At 43.2% G+C, this 24,524-nt stretch overlaps 1 protein-coding gene across 1 annotated transcript in view; it reads right to left on the reverse strand.

Moving 5' to 3' along the window:
• DGKH (diacylglycerol kinase eta) overlaps positions 1-17,394 on the reverse strand; it is a 163,572-nt gene extending 146,178 nt beyond the window's left edge. Inside the window, exon 1 of the mRNA XM_065895810.1 lies at positions 17,203-17,394. Coding sequence (XP_065751882.1) covers positions 17,203-17,394 — 192 coding nt within the window. The remainder of the gene's footprint in view (positions 1-17,202) is intronic.
• Positions 17,395-24,524: the final 7,130 nt, after the last annotated feature.

Here is a 24,524-nt window from a genome sequence, read left to right on the forward strand (position 1 = left end):
TACGACCATCACCACCATCCATCCACAGAACGATTTCATCTTGCAAAACTGAACCCCTGTACCCATTAAACACTAACTCCCCATTCCCCACTCCTTCCAGCCCCTGGAACCGACCATTCTATTTTTTGTTTCTCTGAGTTTGACTACTCTAGGGACTTCATGTAAGTAGAATTATACAGTAGCTGTCCTTTTGTGGCTGGCTTATTTCACTTAGCATAATGTCTTCAAGGTTTATCCATGTTGTAGCAGTGTCAGAAATTCTTTCCTTCGTTAGGCTAATGTCCTATTGTATGTATAGACCACATTTTGTTTACCCATTCATCCATCCGTTTTTTTTTTTGGCTTCTATGAATAATGCTGCCATGAACATGGGTGTACACTGCTTTATAATTTAAATATTTTATATATAACATAGTATACTATCGATGGTGAATTAAAGTGTACATCAAGTCCCCAGGCTTTATCAGCCTGTAGATATACATGGAGTCACAGTGATGACAGTGATCCATATTTTACTGGCTATTTCTCTTACTTGCTCACATAGGACCCCAGTCCTCTTCCTTTGCCCACATATTTCCCAAGGAATGTCTCACACATGCTCACACTTTGCTTTAAGAATAAAGCCAAGCACATGTGACTTGCTGTTCATTCCAGCCTCTCAGTTATACCACATATAGTAAGACCCTTAAGGTACTGATGCCGTATAGGGAATTTCTTCCTGTCTGTTCATCATATCTACTCTCTTGCTCCACAACCAAGGAGAATGAAGAAGCTGATCCAACAAGCTAGAGTGCTTCTTCTTTAAGAGGAGGAGGGGAGGGCTACCGTGGTGGCGCAGTGGTTGAGAGTCCACCTGCAGATGCAGGGGACACGGGTTCGTGCCCCGGTCCGGGAGGATCCCACATGCCGCGGAGCGGCTGGGCCCGTGAGCCATGGCCGCTGAGCCTGCGCGTCCGGAGCCTGTGCTCCGCAACGGGAGAGGCCACAACAGTGAAAGGCCCGCGTACTGCCAAAAAAAAAAAAAAAAAAAAAAAGAGGAGGAGGGGAAAGACCATGAATACTCAAATGAGAATAATTTACAACTGTTATGACAGGTATGCGTGATGATAAGGCAGAAGTGGTACCAGGGGAAAGTTGAATCTCCTCCTTCAACATTCCTCCCTTTGCTGTGGAATCTTAACTAGATTTATGATAAAATCTCTGTAAACTTCCCAACTTAACAAAAAGGTTTACAATCAAACAGCTCTGAGCTCTGGCATGCCAAAGGCAGAATAAGCCTGACATGTTTTTCACTATGACTGAAGATTTCACTAGCACCTCACTCACTTATATACTTGTAAGCACAGAGGCACCTTCTTGAAAAAGGGCCATTCACCTCAAGATGCTTGAATAACATAGCTAACATTTACTAGCGTTTACTGTGTGCCAGGCATTGAGCTAAGGACTTGATCCTCACAAGAGCTTTAATACAAGGAAACCAAGGCTTAGAGAGGTCCTGTAAGTTAACCAATCAGAGCTGGAACTGGGACTCATGGGTTACTTCATGCATGTTAGGGTTTCATTTGCATGATTTAAAAAAATTCCAAACCAGATCTATTTATTTCTTTGAGGAACTGTTTGTTGCATGTTCTACATAAAATATTCTCTGTACTTTACTGATGGAGGGACACAAGCTGTGAGTACATGATCTCAAGATTTCCCCAGGAAAACCTATTAGTAATGCATCTGTAAAACATATTTAAAATAATTAAAACTGGACAGCTTCTTTTGGTAGTCTTTCTTTTATCTTCTTTCTTCTTCTTTTTTTAATTTGAATGACTAAGTTTAACTCTGCAATGATTTTCCCTTCCACCCTTCCTTAGCTGCTGGGTCCCACCCACCCTGACTTCCTAGGACCTGCTTCAAGCACTCATTGGATACCTAACATAAATGCCAGGGCTTGTCATGATAATCTCTCCTCCAGTATCCACCCTCAATTTCCCCATCCCTTCTTGCTTTGCCATATTTACGGAGACAAACCTTAACCCTGGTTTAATCCAATTCTCCACTTATTCCGTGCTTATACCCTTGCAGCCAAACATGGTCCCATACCAGGCTGGCGGTGCTTACCTTAAACTCACGGCCCCTCACTTCAGGTGTGCCCTAAATGCCATGTGATACTCACACCATATTTCTCTACTCCATTCACTTTCCCACTCTCCCATTCAAGTATTTCATACCTTTTCCTCCCTCTTCAGATCGCTAATATCTTCTCAGCTGAGGACCCAGCTTCTTATTCCACTAAGAAAACTGAAGGAATCAGAAAAGAACTTCCAGAAACGCTTACCACTGCATCTACCCAATACTATGGATAAACTGCCCTGCTCCCAGCTACTCACAAGATCCCATCTTGCCACACGTATTTAAGAACATTGCTCCAGGAATTTTCCTCTCTTTCCTGCATCATCTAATCTTCCCTCTCAACTGGATTATTCTCCTCAGACCACCAATATTCTCTTCTTTCTCCTAAAAAAAAAGAATCATTTCACTATTTTAAAGAAGCCCTCACTTGACCCCTAGGTCTCTCTCTACCTATGGCTCCATGTCTCTCCTACTTCTAAAGAGTTTGTTTTAGAGGCTGCTTTTATTTTAAAGATCAAACTTGCAACTGTATTCCTTTAATAGTACTATAATAACTAGCACCTATTAAATGTTAATTATGTACCAGCCACCAGGCTAAATATGTATATTGTCTCATGGAAATCATCACAACATGTCTGTCGTCCCCCTGACCTCTCTTGTGGTCTTCCCTGCTACTTACTCCCCCCGCCGTCACTTCGCTCCAAGCCACCCTCAGCCTCCTAACATTTTTGGACTGTCTCAGGTATGTTTCCACCTCAGGGCCTTCGCATTTGCTTTTCCCTCTGCTTGTTCTGCTCTTCCTCCAGATATCCTCCTGGCTCGCTCTCTCAAAAAAAAAAAAAAAAAAAAATCAGTCCAGATACATTGTGCAAACATAACAATTGTCAAAGTGTCCCCAAGACCTTTCCAGGGGTCCATGAGGTCAACACTCTTCTCATAATTTTCCTAAAACGTATACATGTTTTTAATATTCTACACTGCACTCATAGAACACTGCAAATATAGTTTTTAAAAACCTAGATGTAGAACCATTTGATTAGAGATATGAAGTGGAGAACCACCGAGAAACATCAGATTTTTCTTTCTAGATCAGCTAAAAACATACCACTCAATCCCCTCTTGTCAATAGCACCTGAATAAATAAATAACAACTTCAGATAACCTGAGATGCTACAATACTTTGAAAGGATTTCAGCAGACGCCCAATTTAACAGGAGTATTGTCTGAAGTACATGCCATTTATTCAATCTTCAAAAATATTTCGGATTTTATGCCTGGATTTAGCCATAACTAAAACTGCCTTACTTAAATCCCCTCCAGAACTGCTGTCATGAAGTGGCCGTTTAGATCGTGTCCGGACCTTACAAGGGGAGACACTGTAAGGACACCTCTAGCATTTGTGTATGATGTAGGGGAGTGTCTACCTCACCCCTTAGTAACCCACCCCGTGAAGACTGGCAGAACACAACACATTCTTTGGGATCTAGAAAAACGGTTTTTCCTGCTAAAATCTAGAGGGCTTTTTCACCACTGACAATAACATTTTGTAAGTGATCCTGTTGCTCTGGCTGCCATGAAGCTTGGGGCCAAATTTACAGCTTATCTTTATTCTATTTATAAAATGTAATTATATATATATCATATTATATATAAATATACAACATATCTTTATATATTATATAATATACATAATATATTATAGTGTTATAAAATTATATGTTGTGTTGTGCATATTATGTATTATGTATAATATATAAAATATTACTATTTTATATGTTGTATATTATTATATTATAGTATATTTTATAAAGAGAAAGAGAGAGCAGAGTCTCTGCTCTGTAGACTAACCCACTAAGCTTCCTTCTGGTCCTACACTCCTAGCTACCTTTTACCTAAGCTTGATACACAGAATTGAATGTAAACCACTTCAGATATTTTCAGAGATGTGGGGAAATGATGGTATAAAATAAATTAGGCAGAGAAACAAGAAAGAGGAGGCATTCCAGGTAGATGGAATAACTCATGCAAAGACTTGGAGGTGTGACAGCACCTGCCTGACTCTGGGAACAGAGAGGGGTTTGGCGTGACTGCCCACAGGACAACAGTGGCCAGGACTGGAGACCACAGTATTGACTCTGCCTGGTACGCTCTGACACCAGATGTCTGCATGGCTCATGCCACTTCATTCAGATCCCTGTTCAAATATTACCTCATCGATCAGCTCGGTGCTTTGTGACCACCTAGAGGGGTGGGGTAGGGAGGGTGGGAGGGAGGGAGACGCAAGAGGGAAGAGATATGGGAACATATGTATATGTATACCTGATTCACTTTGTTATAAAGCAGAAACTAACACACCATCGTAAAGCAATTATACTCCAATAAACATGTTAAAAAATATATATATATATTACCTCATCAAAGACAGTCTTTCCTGGACCAATTCATTCAAAATACTTTACACACACTCATCTGTACACACACCGCTCCATCACTCCCTCTCCCTTTATCCTGTTTTATTTTCCTTAATTATGTTTATGAACATCTGATGTATATTTCCTTACATGTTTATTAACTTCCCCCTCAATAGACTACAAGCCCTAGTAAGCAGGCTTTTTTATGTGATTTTGCCATTCCAGCAACTACAACAGTACTCAATAAATAATGATTAAATGAATAGAAAGGTAGTTTAGCCTTCAATTGAGAAAGACCTAGGAAGCGATGTTAAATTTAGACTTTATCCCACCAGTAATGGGTAATGACTAAGAGCTGATGCAAAACGTAGTACGATCATACTTCTCTTTATTATGATCATACTTTTCTCTTTTATAAAGATAGCTCTGGCAGAGGAGGAGTAGAGAAGGGACCAGAGAGGAAATCCACGACAAAAACCCAAATGCTAAATTATAAAGGCTAAGTGAAGGTTGGGGAAACAGCAATAGAAATGGGAAGGAAGGCCTGAACTCACCACAGATACAAGCAGTAGAGACAGGGACGGTACTGTATATCATAATAGTTAAAGCAGGCATCCAGCAGGTCGCTTGATGGCTGGGTGACCTTGGGCAAGTGATTTCTCTAAACCTTGGTTTCCTTGTCTCTAAAATGGGGATAATATTTGTACCTACCTACTTAGTTTTATTATGAGGATTAAAGGAGATAATCTATGAAAATACACAACTGAACAAACTTGGTGACTGCTAACTGAGCTCCATGAGGCAAGGGACTGTATCTGCTTTATACACCACTGTTTCCCCAGGCCCTGGCACTCGGCCTAGCCGTAGTAGGCACTGAACGCATATTTGCTAAAAGCAAATGAATTAATGAATATTTTCAGCAAGACAAAAAATCAGAGTTAACTACAAGGCAAATCCTTCCTATAAAAATAATGGAGCAAAATGTGGCCAGGGAGGTGGGGAGCTTGTGTATTTAAATCTGTTTGTGAAAATATTGAGGCTGAGACGGTTACAGGACCCACCGTAGGAAATGTCTAGTAGGCAAAGGGTCCAGATCTGAGGAGAGGGCACAGGCTGGAGAAAGATGGGTGCAGCTGGTAGTCAAAGCCTAACCTAATGGATCAGATCAACCAAGGAAAAGCAAGGAGAGTGAGAATCCTAGGAAACACACACATTCAGCATTAGCAAAAGGGATCAAGGATGGAGGCTGAGAGGGAGTAAAAGCTAATGAGAAACATAAGAGGGATTAAACCTTGAAAGCAAAAGGGGAAGGCGTGGGCTTCCCTGGTGGCGCAGTGGTTGAGAGTCCGCCTGCCGATGCAGGGGACACGGGTTCGTGACCCGCTCCAGGAGGATCCCACGTGCCGCGGAGCGGCTGGGCCCATGAGCCGTGGCCATTGAGCCTGCGCGTCCGGAGCCTGTGCTCCGCAACGGGAGAAGCCACAACAGTGAGAGGCCCGCGTAGCGCAAAAAAAAAAAAAAGGGGGGGAAGGCATGAGAAAAAAAATGGTCAACAGTGTCAAAACTGCAAGAAACACAGCTGAGTGAAAACTAAAAAGGGACCACTGGATGTTAGCAATTAGATCATTAGTGACCTTTGCAAAAGAGGTTTTCATGAAGTGTCTGGGGCAAAAGCCAGATTGTGGGGGCTGAGGAAGAGCTGAGGAAGGGGGGAAAGGGAAGGTGTAAAGATCAGTCCAGGATAAAAGCAGACTTGGCCATGGATGCACCTAAAAGCCTACCTGGCCAATTATCTCCACTACCACCTCCAAGTGGTCGTTTGTTCTTAATAAAGTATTTTTTCCTAAGACATTTGTAGCATATCTTACTCTAGAAACAAGGTTGGACCTCATGAAAGTCATCGAGGGAGCCCATCTTCACTGCTCTGGCAGTATGGGTTTTCGTATGTCCAAAGGGCCCTGCACGGTAGCAAAGACAGTTTTCCAAATTACAAAATAACGGTCTGTAAAAATATATAGTTTGGGGCTTCCCTGGTGGCGCAGTGGTTGAGAATCTGCCTGCTATTGCAGGGGACACGGGTTCGAGCCCTGGTCTGGGAAGATCCCACATGCCGCAGAGCGACTAAGCCCGTGAGCCACAACTACTGAGCCTGCGCATCTGGAGCCCATGCTCCGCAACAAGAGAGGCCGCGATAGTGAGAGGCCCGCGCACCGCACCGCGATGAAGAGTGGCCCCCGCTTGCCACAACTAGAGAAAGCCCTCGCACAGAAACGAAGACACAACACAGCAAAAATTAATAAATTAATTATATATATATAGTTTTATCAAGTCCATTAAATAGTCAACAAAGGACAGTGGTCTGTGTAGCCTACTGATTATTTAGAAGGCACGTGTATCAGGAATAACTGCATTATCAGGATTTTATACCAGTTTTGGAAAAGAATTATAATCATCAGGGATACAAAAGCATACTGTGTATTTCCTTAATCCTCATCCCTACCCTTTGAGGTCAGAATCACTATCCCTATTTTGCAAATGAGAAATCTGAAGTTCAGAGAAATGAAGCATCTTGGTTAAGAGTACGCTAACTGTTGTAGCAAACAATACCCAAATCTCTGGGGCTTAACACGGTAAAGGTCCATTTCCCTTTTGTGTCACGATCCAATTTGGCCAATGAGGCTTGGGGGCAGGATCACAGAGGCTCTGCTCTATGAGTCAGGGATCCAAGCTCCTTCCACTGGATAATCGACATCCGTCTGGCACGTGAGAGAAGGGACAAAGCATGGAGAGTCCCACAAATGGCTTCAGAAGCCAAGTGACAAACATCCTGCCCACTCATATACCAGCGGCCCAAACTCAGTTTACACAGCCCCACCTATCTGCACGCGGAAACTGAAGTCTAAAAGCGGGCCAGGAAGGACAGGGGGAACCCAGATATTGAGGGGCACAGCAATCTCCGCCACGTTAAGTAACATGGTGAAGGTCACCTAATTGCACATGGAATAGCTGAGAAGCAAACCCGACACTACCTAACTGCCCCAAGGGACCCTGCTGTCCAATGGAGTTTCTCCTTGCATTGCACTGAACCCACTCCTAATTTTAGCATTTCTCCGAAGGACAACAACAACAGATGGTTATAGTCCGTGTTTGTATTTTTTTCATCTGTCTTTTATCGCCTGTCCTGCAATTCCCCTCTACAAATCAGTGGTTTTAGTCTTCTGAGGGGCATACACGTGGACACAAAATTTGGGGAGCCCTCTGAAGCCCATCCAGACTATGGAATGCATGAACCCCAAGCAAGGAACTCTACACTACCTTACTGTTAACCTACTTCTAGCTTTCCACCTGCTTCCCCTCTACTCCCATCCCCCCACCCCACTTCAGCCCCACGGACCGCCTCCTTGTTGTAGCTTGTTTCTTGATCTTTGCAGCCTCTGTTCCTTCTGCCTGACTTCTTTCCCCCCCCCCACCCCCGCCAGAGGTCTGCGTAGCTCATTTCCTCAAGGTCATTGCTCAGATGTCACCTTCTCAGGAAGACCTTCCCCTTCCTACCCCATCCCCGCTCCCATTCATGCTTTTTTTCTCTATAGCACTTCTCACCTTCTAATATACTATGCACTTTACATATTTATAAGTTATAAATTCTCCCTGCATTAAAATGTGAGCCCCATGAGGGCAGGGGTTTTCATCTATTTTGGTTTTGTTTACTGCTCTATCCCTGGCACCTATGACAGTACATGGACACCATAAATATCTCTTTGAATGAATTGAGGGGCAACAAAGGAGTAGAAAAGACACGGGGCACACAGGTAGATGCGTGATGTTGAAAATGTTCTCGTTCCAAAGCTGGTTCACAGGTGTTCATTTTACCACTATGCTTCACAAACCACGGAGATAGTATATATTCATATATACATATAATATCATAACATAATTTTAAAGTACTATATGAGTTTGTACAAATAATCCCACTCAAAACAGTGTGCCTGCTCAGGTATACACCCTGGAACCCTTTCTTAATCTAAATAAAAGAGTCAGGGCTTCCCTGGTGGCGCAGTGGTTGAGAGTCCGCCTGCCGATGCAAGGGACACGGGTTCGTGCCCCAGTCCGGGAAGATCCCACATGCCGCGGAGCGGCTGGGCCCGTGAGCCATGGCCGCTGAGCCTGCGCGTCCGGAGCCTGTGCTCCGCAACGGGAGAGGTCACAACAGTGAGAGACCCGCGTACCGCAAAAAAATAAAATAAAATAAAGAGTCAGATGGAGAAAATCGGGCCCTCAAAATGTCATTTTCATTCCTTAGCCTTTTATTTAAAAATAAATTTTACTCATATTTTTTCCTCAACTATGCCTTAATAGGCCAATGGAAAAGTACTTTATATAATTCTTTTTAGCGCTATACCATGACCTTTTAAAAATAGCATCTTACCTTATAAAAGTGAAAATAACAGTTTTCTTTGAAAATCTATTTGAAGTGTTAGATACCTATAAGCATTTCTTCTGAATTAGTCCTTCTAAAGACATTTTCAAAGCGATTCCATGATTTGCCCAACAGTAATTAAAATTAATATAAATTTCAGCTGAAATTTTTTATTCCACAATTCACTTTTCAAACATACCCTCTTTAACGTCTCACTAAAAACAGAGGTTTCGATTGCAAAAAGGCATTAGGATACCTAAAACATTGGTCACAGATACGTTCACAGATTAAACAAACGAATAAAGGGCTGGGCAGGAAGGAGGAGGGAAGGGAAGGGGGAGGAAAGGGGAATTTAGGGGAGAGGAGAAGAGGCAGGAGAGGTAAGGAGACACCTGCATACATCCATACTTGTACACTATAGATGTCAAGTTTCAAAACCCAAGAAGCTTACGGGACTTAAAAGAAGACGTTTGGAAGCCATCCACTGTTTCGAAGTCCTGCTTTTGAGTTCCAACCCTGCCATTTACTCGGCAGATGTTCAAACTTGGTCTCAGTTTTATCAGTTGTAAAATTCATATGGTTTTAAGCAACTGTTCAATGAGATCATGTATATAAAACTGCTCAGTAAACAATAAAATGCTAAGGAGAAAGGTATCTTCAAATTTCTGACATAAATGCCCCAAGCTTTATTAAAAAAAGCTTTATTATACTAAATTATAATCTGATGGTTTGAGAAAGTCCTGGTATTCAAACCGCACAGTGAGAAGGTTAGAGATTCCAGCTCCACACATGATAAAGTTAATCATATTTCCTTGGTGTAAAACAAAAGGCTAAGATAACTAATAATGACCTACTGTATAGCACAGGGAACTGTACTCAGTACTCTGTAATGACCTATATGGGAAAAGAATCTAAAAAAGAGTGGAGATATGTGAACGTATAACTGATTTACTTTGCTGTACAGCAGAAACTAACACAACATTGTAAATCAACTATACTCCAATAAAAATTAAAAACGAAAACAAGAGGCTAACAAGTCTTCCCAATATCCTTCTAACAAAAAGCGGGGGGAGAGGGGGAGGCAGGGAGGGGAATTATTGCCATATATATTCATTTGAAAAAAATAAGTGACAATCTAAAGTAGAAACAATGTACATTGAATCTTAAATTAAGGCCATTATCAACAATGGCTATTGACCATCTTAAGCCACTTAACCAAATCAAAAATACAAATGTGTTTCAAATATTCACAGAAAAAAATACTCCATACCCAACAAAATCAAACTAATTTGCCAAGGGAAAATGTAATGGGCATGGACATATAATGAACATGTTATGGTCTTTTTCAAAGGTCTATTTTTAGACATGAGACAAACTCTCTTTAATTAAAACCTTTGCTATATACATATTTCCTGAGCAAGTAAAACCTAACAAATCCAATATGAGTGAAACACTGTACCCTGGAAACAGTAAGGAGCCCCGAGTCATTTACAACAGTAGTTTCATATAACCTTCCATCACTTTCACCACAATAGTAAACATGCAACCTTAAACTAACTGAAAGCTTTCTAAATTTAGATACCTTCAAATAATGCATCTTAAGTTATATGTAAAGGTTTAGTAAATTAGTTATTACTTCTCTTATCTTTAATAATGGGATATCATGTTTAACTTGTAATCAAAATGGAAAGAAAGCTGTTATACCATATATTAGTGTACCAAGACTCAGAGTTTCCAGTCTATATTTAGTTCACATTAAAATGGAAGCAAAGACGCAAACCAAGCTAAAAATAAAACGTTCTACAAAGATGAGGGTTTTAAATGGATTGAAATCTAGCTATTTTTGGTCCCCTAAACGCTGATTGTATTTCACAGCACCTTAACTTTGTAGTGCTTTGCAAACCGTTTTCCATCACCTAGGATAGGGATCAAAAAACTACAGCCCACAAGACAAATCCATGGGCCATATATACTTCTGGCACCTGATAGTATACAGCCCACAAGTTAAGAAGGTTTTTACATGTGTCAATGGCTTTTTTAAAAACAGAATATTTTTTAACACATAAAAATATTATGAACTCAAATGTTAACATCCTTTAATAAAGTTTTATTGGAACAAATGTAGTCACATTTTACCACATATAGACATATACCACACATATACCACATTTCAGCTTCCTATAGGTATTTAAGTATTATCTATAGCTGCTTTTATACTACAACAGTAGAGCTGAGTAATTCCAACGCAGACTGCGGCCCACAAAGCTTAAAATATTTACTACCTGGCCCTTTATAGAAAAAGTTAGCTGATTTCTGCCTAGATGAATGTTGATTATTCTAATTCAAGATATCTTCCTGCTCATCACCTATCAAAATGTAAAAACTCCTACTTGCCTTTCACGTCATGTTGTTTCTGAACAATAAACCTGTTAATATTACTTTATTTCTTAAAAATCTTCTGGCCTTGTTTCTGTTTCCCATCCTAGTTGGATCATTACCCAATCCAATGTTTCCATGCAGAACTGTGGCTAAAAGTCTTAAATAGTATTTTCGAATCTATTCTGTTTCTGTTTTAAATACTGGATATGAATCAGCATGACCCACTAATGGGCTGCCACCTACAACCTGAAAAACACTGAGCAAGTCTTCCCTAATCTACTCTCTCGAAGGTTTATGGTGAAAAATAATGTTTTAATTGCACAAATTGTATCTCATAAAGCAGTGAAAAATACAAATCAGTATTTCCATATTGATTATACCTTACCATAAAGATATAAGAGTTTATTTATACATCCTTTGTGTTAAAGTAAAACCAAGGTACCAGCTGAAGAATGTATTCTTTTAATGGGCTGAAAGAGATGTCCTAATCCAGATACAATGTTGCAAAGTTCTGAATATCTTTCCAGTGTTTAGGTATGTTTTACCTAAATTTAGAGACTCATTTATGGACATTAAAATTAACTGTAAGAAGACATAAATGTCAAAAAAATAAATGCGAGCATAATAAACCAAATTAGGAAATATTTTTGACACATGAAGCTTCAAGACCTTAACCAAGATGAGTCAGTGTGAAAAAAAGTCATTGAGATGGCTCCCACTTGTTTACACTGTTTGGCTTATGACGGTTAAACAATCCTAGTCTATAAGCCTGACCAATGTTCCTCCAGCCATTCGCTGCAAAATGAAAGACTACAGTATTCATGGGCCAACAAAAAGCAAACCGACTGTCCTTCACACTCATGTTCAAAACCAAGCTGGTCTGAGGTTGTATCAGTGCTGTTTCAGAATGTCTCACTCCCAGCAAACACCAGTGAAATTCTCTACAATAGTAAATCTGAATGCAAAATCAAGCTTCTCCTTGAAACAAGACTAAGAATTTAGGGATAACAGCCAAGGGTAAAGAGAGAGGAAGAGATTTGATGAGTTACAGCTCCCTTTGGCTTCCCCACATCAGCACTATTTAAACTTGTATATAAGTGATTTTTTTTTCCTTTGGGGAAATCGAGGCACCCATAAAGTTATCTAGCGTTTAGCACCTGGGTAGCTAGATGAGACTACCTGAAATTCCATTTAGCTAATACAGAGAAAGGAAAAAAGTGAAAAACAGAGAAAGAGAAAAATAGTAGAGATGACAGCAAGGCAAAGAAACAGAAGGAAAAAATGGGAAATGAAAACGGGAACAAAGAGCACACAATATGAGGATGTGACAAGGGTACTAAAATGTACATGAGCATTTTATTAAACCACACTAATTTAAAAGGCATGCCAGTCTTATTCACTCTTTATTTAAAAAGTACATCGTGGGGCTTCCCTGGTGGCGCAGTGATTGAGAGTCTGCCTGCTAATGCAGGGGACATGGGTTCGTGCCCCGGTCCAGGAAGATCCCACATGCCGCGGAGCGGCTGGGCCCGTGAGCCATGGCTGCTGAGCCTGTGCGTCTGGAGAGACCACAGCAGTAAGAGGCCCACGTACCGCAAAAAAAAAAAAAAAAAAAGTACATCGTGGCCTTCCCTGGTGGCGCAGCGGTTGAGAGTCCGCCTGCCGATGCAGGAGACACGGGTTCGTGTCCCGGTCTGGGAAGATCCCACATGCCGCGGAGCGGCTGGGCCCATGAGCCATGGCCGCTGAGCCTGCGCCTCCGGAGCCTGCGCTCCGCAGCGGGAGAGGCCACAACGGTGAGAGGCCCGCGTACCGCAAAAAAAAAAAAAAAGTACATCATATCCACTGCAAAAATGCTGAGATTAGTGTTGTCTTAAAATAGCCCATATTTCCTTTCATAGAGAGCTGGTTAATTAAATGATGACATAACATGCAGGTTAAACCGTATGAAATTTCCCATGTTGGACCGTTGTTTTCCAGCTTTATGGAGGTATAACAGACAAAACTGTATATACTTAAAGTACAATGTGATGATTTGATAGACATATACATTGTGGAATGATTACCACAATTAAGTTAATTAATATATCTATCACCTCACAGCTAAGAGTGTGTGTGTGTGTGTGTGGTGGGAATACTTTGCTATTCTCTTAGCAAATCTCAAGTACACAATACACAAGTTAGTATTATTAACTACAGTCACTATGCTGTACATTAAATCCCCAGAACATATTCATCTTATAATTGAAAGTGTGTACTTCTCCCCATTTTCCCCACCTCCCGCCCTACTCTACCATTTTGACCTACTGACAGAGCAACTTCACTTAGCTCAGCCTAATATAATGGAATACTTTGCCACCATTAGAAAGAATGAGGCAGTCGTAGTCAAGCATTAGAGAAATGATCTCCATGTTTCAAACAAACGAGATGCAGAATGTGTAGAGAATGTTCTCATTAGTACTTTTTAAATACTACATATTTATATATATACACACACACACACACACACACATATATATCCTTGTATGTGCATAGAAATTTTCTGGAAACACACCAAGCAAATGTCAACAATTGCCTCTGAGACAGAGACTATGTGGTCTAACGTGGGAGGAAGATTACTTTTCACTGGATACCCTACCATCACCAATATCCTCTCACACTGTCTGAACGTCTTACTATATGCACACGTTACTTTTTCAATTAAGAAAAGTCTGGATACCTTCCAAATGCCACAATTAACTTAAGGTTCTTCACTAACACTCAAATTATTTCAAACATTAACCAGCATTCACAACAAGGAACACTTCACTTCAAATAAGGTAATTACTTAGGTTAGTGGCTGTTTTTCACTCCAAACCTAAATTAGACACCAAACAGCTTTATGATCCTAAGGATCTTAAAGGACACTAAAATAAGTACTGCATTTTAACAGTAATACCCATATATATGAAGCATTATATGTATGTATGTAATATATACACAGTCATTCATTTAATACTTACGACCTCTATGCGCAACTCACTCTGCTGTAGGCCCTTTGTGTGTCTGTATATAAGTGCATTCCAAAGAGAGAGCATATATGTGCAGACATATGTAACCACATGGATATGTGCGTGTAAATACGTGTGCATGTGCCACAAATACCACCCCTGGCTGCTACATAACCAGGGCAGAAGATACCATTAGTAATTACAACTTGTGAGACCTAGTGGTCCCTTGGTTTATCTTTGGGATATACAAGCTCCTGCTGTCTTAAATATGACTAAGCCTTGGGCTAGTCTCAGGGCCTCCTTCTCCTCCAGGCTCCTTCATCTTACACACCTGTGGAAGGGATCAAGAGTGTCTGTCCTTTTCTAAAGATCTTTTCCCTTAACTCTCATCTGGATCATAACTGAAGACTGGAAACCAACAGTTAAATTTAGCAGTTCCCATTCTATGAATTCTGTCCACTGCCCTGCCCTCATCCCTGAGAATCAGCACCTGTGATAAGAGATGTAACTGATGAAATCTGTAGCAGAGATGAACAGTCTGGATTGGGGGGTTGGGACAGGCAGGGAGAACAAGGCCCACCAGTTTCAGCCAGTTTAGGCCCTGATTTCATGTGTCCATATATGATAATGTTAATGAACTTGTATGCACTTGTATAAGCTAGTATAAAAGAAAGAGCTTCTGAAATTCAATACATCTTTAGAAATTTCAGGAACATTTCATTTAATGATCACTAATTATCCCTAATCATGGCAAAACATTATGTGCTAAATATTTTTGTGAGCAAGTTAAATGGAAAACCAAGAATAAACATGCTTTCTCAATTTACTCTTAGTCTCGATACAGATGCTTTACCCCAAACCATAGATAATATCAAATTTAAAGAGTATAGTCGTAGCTATCATGAGTTCAAGAACCCTTCAAATTTTAGTGGTACTCCCAACAAATTTGTTGTTTGACTTTACTCAATTCAAATTAGAGTTATCTCTAAATTTTCTTCCAAACAGTATTAATTTACTGGTCAATCTTGATATAAGTATACATGGAATTTTTACCATTTCAGTTGAACGTATAAAAATACCATTTTTTTAAAACCTGCCATTTTGCCCATTATTAACACAGTTTTGGGAATTTTTTTTTTTTAACTAAGATTTCAAATGTTAAAGGTACTCTCTGTTAGGAAAGTCCCTATTTTGTTTAGCCTTAATCTTCTAAAAATACATTAAACTCCATATCCTTAATTTATCAAAATTATACTAAATTAAAAATGTCGGGCTTCCCTGGTGGCGCAGTGGTTGGGAGTCCGCCTGCCGATGCAGGGGACGCGGGTTCGTGCCCCGGTCCGGGAGGATCCCGCGTGCCGCGGAGCGGCTGGGCCCGTGAGCCATGGCCGCTGGGCCTGCGCGTCCGGAGCCTGTGCTCCGCGGCGGGAGAGGCCACGGCATTGAGAGGCCCGCGTAACGCAAAAAAAAAAAAAAAAAAAAAAAAAAAAAAGTCACTGTTAAAAGGAGGTTACAAGATGTGCACTTAAAAATGAAGCATCTTCGGGCTTCCCTGGTGGTGCAGTGGTTGAGAATCTGCCTGCCGATGCAGGAGACACGGGTTCGTGCCCCGGTCTGGGAAGATCCCACATGCCACAGAGTGGCTAGGCCCGTGAGCCATGGCCGCTGAGTCTGTGCGTCCGGAGCCTGTGCTCCGCAGTGGGAGAGGCCACAACAGTGAGAGGCCCGTGTACCAAAAAAAAAAAAAAAAAAAAAAAACCATGAAGCATCTTTGACTCTTCCCTAAGTGCAGCTTGTTAACAGTTGTGTGTGTGCTTACACATATTTATTTTAGAAAATAAGGAGGCAGGTGCAAACATGAATCCACAGACACATAATAAAAATTCTATTTTCATATATGGGTCCATTAACCTTAGAAAACAAATTCTCATAAAAATAGGTATAGAATGAATTAACTTCTGCAAATTTATTCTTAAAGAGCACACATATCCAATGATTTTATTGGTTCCCTTTACAAATTCCTCGTTAAAGTCCCCCCGTGATAACTGACTCTCCGCGTGATGATTTCTACAGTATGATGAAAATTAGAGTGTATAAATAATCCTTCAGTCAGTCGTAAGCATTTGCTATATATACATATAAAATCAAATTAAAACTCTCAACTTTGAGCCCTCACAGGTCAACAGTACCTGCTACATAAAGAGTAGCACAGCATGCTAATCTCCACGTGACACAAAGCGGTTACTTTTCATTATTAAAAATAACCATGGGTGTGTCGATAAGAACACTGCACTTAGCGGGAACCTAACTCGAGGTCTGTTGTTTGTGCCGCGTTAGGGTGCGGTTAACCGCGAGCATCATTTACCAAAGGGCAGCAAAGGGGCACAGGGACTGTCAGGTGTCACCTCCCCATCCACCCTCTCAGAGTGGGCCAGGGAGAGGCAGGCTGCTGTCCACGGGAAGGGAAGGTGGCGAAGTTCACTGCAGCTCTGGCTGGTCAGCCTGCACTTCGCTCCCTGCGCAATGCACTCTACCGAGCCATTGCACGGCAGGTAGTAACAAAAATGAAACACTCCTTTTTAGATCCCTGAGTGGGAACTCTAAACAGCGTTTCCGCTTTTTCCCACGCTCCCTGGTTCCTTTCTCCTCCGCCCCTGCCCACCCATCTCCCCCGGAACCCACCCTGGAGGCCCCAGCGCGCCGGCCGGGAAATCCCTTTCTGCGGCGCGCCGTCCGGCTCCCCCAGGCCCCGCCTCCGGGCCCAGGCCCCGCCCTCACCTCGGCTCCACACTTTCCCGGGATCGCCCTGCGCCCCAGGCGCCCACTCTCCTCTTCCCCGCCCAGCCGCCTCCCGCCTTCCACGCTCCCCTTGGGCCCGCCTCACCTTGGTCCGGATCTGCCCCGAAGTGGACACTTTGCGGATCAGTTTCTGGGGTCCCTCTTGCTCCGCTTCGCTGTCGGACGAATCCTCTCCGGGCCCGGCCGAGGCAGTGGCGGGGGCTACCGCAGCGCCGGCCGCGGCGGCCGCTCCTCCCGCGGCGCCCGAAGGGTGGTGCTGGCCGCCGGCCCCCGCCATCCTCTCCGACTCCTGCGAGGACGCAGCACCGCCCTGCGGGGGCGGCGGCGGTGGTCAGTAGGTGTGCTCTGCTCGAGCCGGGCCCGGAGCCCCGCGCCCAGGCGCCGCCGCCATCTTCCCCTCCCCCAGCCGGCCCCGCGGGGGAAGGGGTCGCCGGGAACCAGACGCCTCCCGCGGCCGGGGCCCTCCAGGATCCCGCGCTCCGCTCCCGCCTGAGTGGCGACCGCGGTGGGGCGCAGGGGACACGGACCCAGGCCCGCTGGGACGCCAGCGCACCCAGCCTCGGGATGTTACAGGGTTCCTGACCCGGAATACAACCGGCGCGGGTAGAGAGGATGGGAGCGACAGAGGGATTGGGACAACCTCCCACTTCCCCTAGGGTCTGGGGTCCCCAGGACGGACGGGAGGGCGGGGGAGACGCGAAGCCTCCGCAGCCCATCCCCGCAGGCCCGGCAGTAGCGAGGCTCCCTCCCTCGGTTCCCGGGCAGCAGCGGCAAGAACGGCCCCGGGAGTAGAAAGGGAACCTAGCTTCCTCCCGGCTCCCCTGGGTGCTCCCGCCACCTCCTGGACCCAGAATCTCTCCAGAGACACTTGGGCCTCGCCGCACAGTTCCCGCGAGTAAAAGTCCCCTCCGGCCCCGAGGTAGATGGGCGCTGCCCCCTTTGTCTCCGGACCCCGGAGCCCTTCTCGGCTGACCCGTACCTCTCCCGCCTCCGCCTAGGGGTTCGGGTCCTTTCAGCTCTCCCGACCGTGGCCTTTAGTTTCTGGCCCACCCCCACTCCCATCCGGCGCACACGGAAGAGAAGAGCATTTTCCGGGAGGTTCCACTCGGCTCTGAGAACTTTTGGTTCAGAAAGAGCGATCCCTTTGGCTAACAGGAAACTGGCCAGGGCGTGGAGAGCGCGCAGAGACAAGCAAGTACCCGCAGCCCGAGACGACAGAATGCGAAATAAATATCTAAGCTGAAGCGCTAACCGAGACTGCCTGGAAGAAAACAATGCACTGGAGCCGTGTGAACACCAGTGCCCGAGCACGAAAACATTGGAAGTCCGGGGAGAGCCACTCCCTAACCCGGACTAGAGCAGGAGGAAATGGGATCAACAGGCGGCAGGCACCGCTCACAGCTCGTCCCCCGCGAGCGGGTTGAGCGGACACTTGGGAATAGCAGCCTCGCGGTGCGTTGTGCACGCCCCGTGCCAAAGAACCCTTGTAGGTGTGGGAGGGCTTCCGGGAGAAGAGACTAAAATGACAGATTCCTCTTGTCGTCCACAGGGAATTCCAAACTGGTGTTAGCTATGTTTTTAAGTAGGGCAAAAAGTCTCTGCCAGACTATGCAGTCTCTTCACACTTAAGGAAAGCATTCAGTCTCTTCAGCGTGTTCGTGCCCTTCAGGGTTCATTCGAATTTTTTCAACTGACATGACCTTTGAGGGTCCTCCAGACTAAGGGAGGGATGTTTTAGTTTGGGGTTTCTTGTTGTTGTTTGTTTGTTTTTAGTTTCAGTCTTACTCTCAATAATTTGCTGTGACAGAACTAACAGTTCTAAGAGATTTTAAGAAGCAATATGCAATCCTAATACTACTATCCACACGGTAGATTAAATTGACTGAAATGTAAAACGTGCTGATTAGTTTGAATGTGCAAAGACAGGAGATTGCTGCCAGGTAATACTAATCGATAAAGGCTACTTCTCCGGCCTCAGCCGTCTTCTTTAGGAAGGGAAGGAGGTGGCAAAATAAACTTTAAGAGCCCTTATGGCTCTGTAAAAATGCAATTCTATATCTACAAAGAATGTACTGCTGAGAAGGGAATTCTTTCAGAGAAAAAAATAATCAAAATAATGGCCTTTATCCCAACCCAACTGTTTGGTCACTGACAAGTCCAATGGTCTGACAATGTAAATAAGAGCGCCTAGTAAAGGGCCTTTTGAAAGACTAAACCTAGTTCAGACCTCTCTTTTAATGTAAAGAACCTGAGGCCCAAAGTCACAAGCGGGACCAAAGTCAAAATCATGGGTCTTATTCTAATGTTCTATTCACCTTACCACATCATACAACAAAAATTACTCAATTATAGTATGTTTCTGTTCACACTTTAGGCTTTAAAATTTTATATAAGTAACATTTTCCAGAAGCCAGGCAAAGAGTGATTAAAGGAAAAGGCATTGTTTAATGTCCATGCCTATTCTGTGATCTTAAAAAGAAGACTGAATACACTTCTCACTCTGATTCAAACACTGATCACTTAAGAATATTAAAATAGTTTCCCGTGCAAAAGCTGGGCAATTAATGCTTCAAAGTAAAGGTATTCGTTACTTCATAAAAAATTAACCTCACAGTTATCCCTGCTCTTCAAAGACTCCTGTAACAAGTTCTAAAATTTGGTTGTGACTTTGAAAGCACAGCCAGTCTTAGCCTGCTCATGTTAAATAAATGATCCCTGCTCTACAATTTCCCTAGCACATACTCAGAGTGAAATACTGTGTAAGCAAGTGAAGGAATGTTGCATCATTTCCCACAAAAGGCAGCTCGTGAAAAACCCTCTTTTCTTCAATCATCTCTTCTGAGGAACTGTTTCAAATAATCCCAGATTTAAAGTAGCTGACCCACTAGCAACTTCGCAGGTTTTATCTGTAAAATTTCCAGAATCAATATTTAAGCTGTATATTGTATACTTGCAATGCACTTTGCTTCCCTTAAAAATATAATAGCAATGTCAAGAGCTCAATATTTGCAACCATTTTAATGTACCTCAAAATAGCAACTAAAACAAATTTCAAATATGTGGCATATTACATTATTTCTTTAATTTACAAGATTTCCTTGAATTTTTCCTTACTTGGTGTTTTCAGATTTTCAAATAATTTCTTAGATGCGTCTTACATATTTATTATTATTACTTTGAAATCTTTGTTTGGAACACAACTTATCACAAACACACTATTACAAACTTGGACATAAGCCACATAGACACTACATTCAAAAAGAAATGGAAATAGAAGCTACCACTAAATTAGGTTTAGGTTTCTACTTAATAGGGCTTTCTGTCCCATTTTTTAAAAAAAAAGAACTATTATATTGAAGATGTATAAGTTAGAGCCAATTCTCATTCTGATACCAACTTTATGAATATTAACATATTAATATCTGTAGAGATTTTTTGAATTACATTCTTATTGATCACTACTCATAACGAGAGGTTTAATATCCATTTGCAACTTTTAAATCTCATGTTCTATGGTTTTACATTAAATATTATATCAAACATAAATAAGTCTACATTTATATTCTGAAGAACTGGGTTCTTAGTTCATAGGCACTTTAAAAAGAGTTAGGTTCTAGGACTCAAGTTTCTAATCAATGGGAACCATGCAAAGAACACTGCAGGTTGAACAGGTACAGAACTGCTTTCATTCAAACTTTAAAACTACTTCTGTAATACACTATTCCACATTTAGAATTTAACATTCAAAACTTCATTAAAATTTCCTTAGTTGTTACCTCAACGAAAAAGATTTCAAAATTAATTGTGATATCAATTCCATGTACATATGCTCATCACTGTACCTAAGGCAAAAAACCTTTGGCCATCTAGACTTAATACATAAATATACTTGTAAACTCTCAGTTATGTTTTGGCCCTTTTTCCTTTGAAACTCTTCTCTTCCTAATTTTTCAGTAGTTCTGAATAGTTTCACCAGAGCCAACTAGATAAAAATCATTTGGAAATAAAAATAAATTTTAACAAGTAAAAGGTACTCTAGTATCCCTGCACTGTTTAAGAACTACTTTGTAAATACTCCCACACTCTTCTAAGTTCTGGCTAGAAATCTATCCATTTTCCCCCAGGATATTATCTACAAGTAAGGGCTGCTTGGCTAAATATCTTCCTACCCACCTATTTCCAAAGTATTTTTTAATTAATTAGAAATTTAGGTAATGTCTGTTTCCACTGACTTCATTACATTCCAACCTAGCATTAAAGAAAATACACAGACACCTGAACGCTAACATTTATCTTCTTGTAGGCCCAGTGCCCTAGGTGGAGTAATGATAAGGCTAACAGTTTATTTAAATGCCCTCACTTAACTAAGTAACTTCATTTCATCTCCATGTACAAAAAAGTCACGATGGCCAGCAGCTGCTTCTCAGCTCCAGACATGGGTGCATTTCAACTTAGACTTGCCGTTCTCTTTATTACTCAGCATTGATTCCTGATAACTATGTTTACTCTTCTGTCAGAATAGTTCTATGTAGAATCACATCATTTTGGGGTCCAGCAAAATAGGATAAGGAAAGTAAATCCTTACATGTATGCTGGCATATACAGTAAAGGATAATGCAACAGGATCTGTGTGCTGTGAATACTGCCTGTTCAATATTGAATATTCCTTTTCATAAATGTAAATGAGTATACTTTTAAAGTATTAAAGTTGCCTATATTTGAATTTAAAAAGCAGATTTTAAATGACAGCAAAATGGAGTCCAGATCAAAGCAGATGTTCTTAACCCAAGGTCTTTGAGGGTCCACAGGTTTGGTTTTGGGAATTCTGCGATTCCCTTGAAATGTTATTAAATTTTTATATGTATGTTGCATGCGTACATTTTGGGGAGAAAGAGAGTTCATAGCTTTGATTAGATTCTTAAAGGGATCACTGATCCAAGAAAAGTTCAAGAATCCCTGATTTTGATGAAATTTGTTTTGAAAGGAAAACTGTCCTTCAACATACTTAGATTAAGCTGTTATTTCCCCACTTAGCTCCACACGTCTGAAATAATTAACATTTAAATACTCTATTTCCCCTAATTTACCCCTTCTTTTTTCTTGCATACGCCACTTTTCAGTAATTTGGATAACTTTTCTAAGAAATTAAATGAGAATCCCCTTTACTAGTTCTTAGACTTTGTGTCAGACATAGCTGGCCACAGGGTTTCAAATAAAATCACTTTGTCAAAAGTATCATTTTTATACCACACATGAGATCTCTGAAGATTTTTTTTTTTGGACTCTCTGAATGCAAACTATTAATATGTATGAAACAAGACATTCTGTCTACTCAGAATGAACACTCTGTGAGGATTTAAGGATTTGTGCCTGTGCTGTCAGCTCCAACAGTCCTGGAACATAGTAGGTGCTGTACAAAATACCTGTTGAGTAAATAAAAAGGCTTTCAGTGTTTAAAGAAAATAAACCTAATATTTTTAGGAGAATTCTGCAGCTGGACAAAGTGTCACAATTCATTCACGTATTTCTGTTCGGGCTGTAGCTTCAAAGGCTAATAAATGAACATTTTCATTTTCGTCACTATAAGTAAAGCAAAAATGAAAGTCTTCCTCTGTTTTTCTAGGCACAAAGTAGTTGAGGCGTCAGCATCCTAAAGTATTTTTCATTGTGATTGGTGTTGGCTTAAAGTATGCAAGTTCAAAAAAGACTTCACATAGGAGAGTTTAAAAGTAAAAAAGTTACAAAACCAGATCACTGAATTTAGTTCTCAGTGATCTTTGATTTAAACTCCAAAACTGAATTGTTTTTAGTTTCAAGAATAATTTAATCCCCAGGCATAACCACAATAGAAGAAATACGAGTAGACTGGCAACCTAACAACATGTTCAGATTTACAAAAGCAAAGACAGCTGCAGATACAGATGGATCAGAGTTGAAGGAGCTGGGAGTGTACATATTAGGGAAAAAAAAAAAAAAAAAAAAAAAAGGATAACCAAGCCTAGCACCTGACCTAGAAGCTCTCAACAGGCAGGGGGCCAGCCTGAGCAGATAACGCAGAGTCCCTGGGAAAAGAGCATCCGAACATGTTGAACAAAATACTGATGAGGCCAGAAATTTCGGACGAGGCTTTTCAAATAGGTTCAAGAATTTCAACCAAGGCGGAGTAGCAAACATCGAGGCAGGACGTAGAGAGCCAAAATTCGATGCCAGGGAAAAGGCAGCCCACACAGGATTACAGAGCTCTGAGCGAGACGGGGGTTTCGGGGTAGAATCACTGGAGAGATGCGAGGTGATTCTAACTGAGTTGGAAGAAAGAAGATGGAGTTTGAGGGACCAAACCGAAGCCCCCCGGGCTCCTGATCCTTATCCTCGCACACACAATGCACACGGACACGTTACTCTGGCCCCTAAAATTACCCGACCTCCGCGTTGTATGGGCAGGGAAAATCCTCGTCGAAATCGAGGTCAGCTTCCCGCTTCATCCCTGGCAAACCCCTTGACCCCTAGAAAAGCCCGGGGCTTTAGCGGCGAACACGAGGCGGAGGCGTGGTTCTGGGCTTCAAGCCGCGATCCGCCTAGCCAGCGCGTATCTCTAGGAACCTGCGCGCCCAGGTGACGGCCCAGGGCGCGGTCTCGGGAGGGAAAACCGGTTTCCTCCGAGCCACGAACGCGGACCCACAGAGTGGGTTTCTCCTTTCCCCCTCCCTACCCACCCGCCTCGCTCTAAAATCAAGTAAAAAGTTGAGAAGTCGATGAAGCACGGAAACGGTCCTCCGAGGGCCGTGGTCAGAGGATCGCCGGCGGCCCCTCGAGGAGAGTCTCGGCTGGCCGGACAAAGGCGCTCTGGGAGGCGCGCGAGGAGGAGCCCGGGCGGCGGAGGAAGCGCTGTCCCGACTGGGAAGCAGCTGGGGACCTCATCCCGGGCCATTTCCTGAACGGAACCCGGCCCGGGCGGAGGCGGGGGTGGGGAACAGAGGAGAAGTGGGAGGGGGTGGGCGCGGGCGCTGTACCCACCGGTTCCTCCCAGGCCGGGCTGCGGGCGCCGGGCGCGGGGCGCACGTGCTGCGGCTCCATCGCGCCGGCCCGCGCCCGCCGGCCGCCCGAGCGCGCAGACCCGGGCCCCCGCCGCCGGGGCCGCTGGATGCGCTTCCCTCGCCGCGGTCCTCACGGCCGCTGCCGCCGCCGCCCCGGCTCCCGCCCGGGGCCAGCCACCGGCCCTCCCGCCGTCTCCGGCTTCCGCCGCGCTGCGCTCTCCCGCCCCCGCGCCGGTCCCTTCCTCCACCTCCACCTCTTCCTCCTCCTCCTCGGTCCAGCTCCGAGCGGTCCGCTCCCCGCCGCCGCCGCCGCCGCCGCCGCCGCCGCCGCCACCACCACCGCCTCCCACGGCCGCAGAATCCGCCCCTCGCT

The sequence above is a fragment of the Phocoena phocoena genome, chromosome 18 (assembly GCF_963924675.1).
Source record: "Phocoena phocoena chromosome 18, mPhoPho1.1, whole genome shotgun sequence".
NCBI classification, from domain to species: domain Eukaryota; kingdom Metazoa; phylum Chordata; class Mammalia; order Artiodactyla; family Phocoenidae; genus Phocoena; species Phocoena phocoena.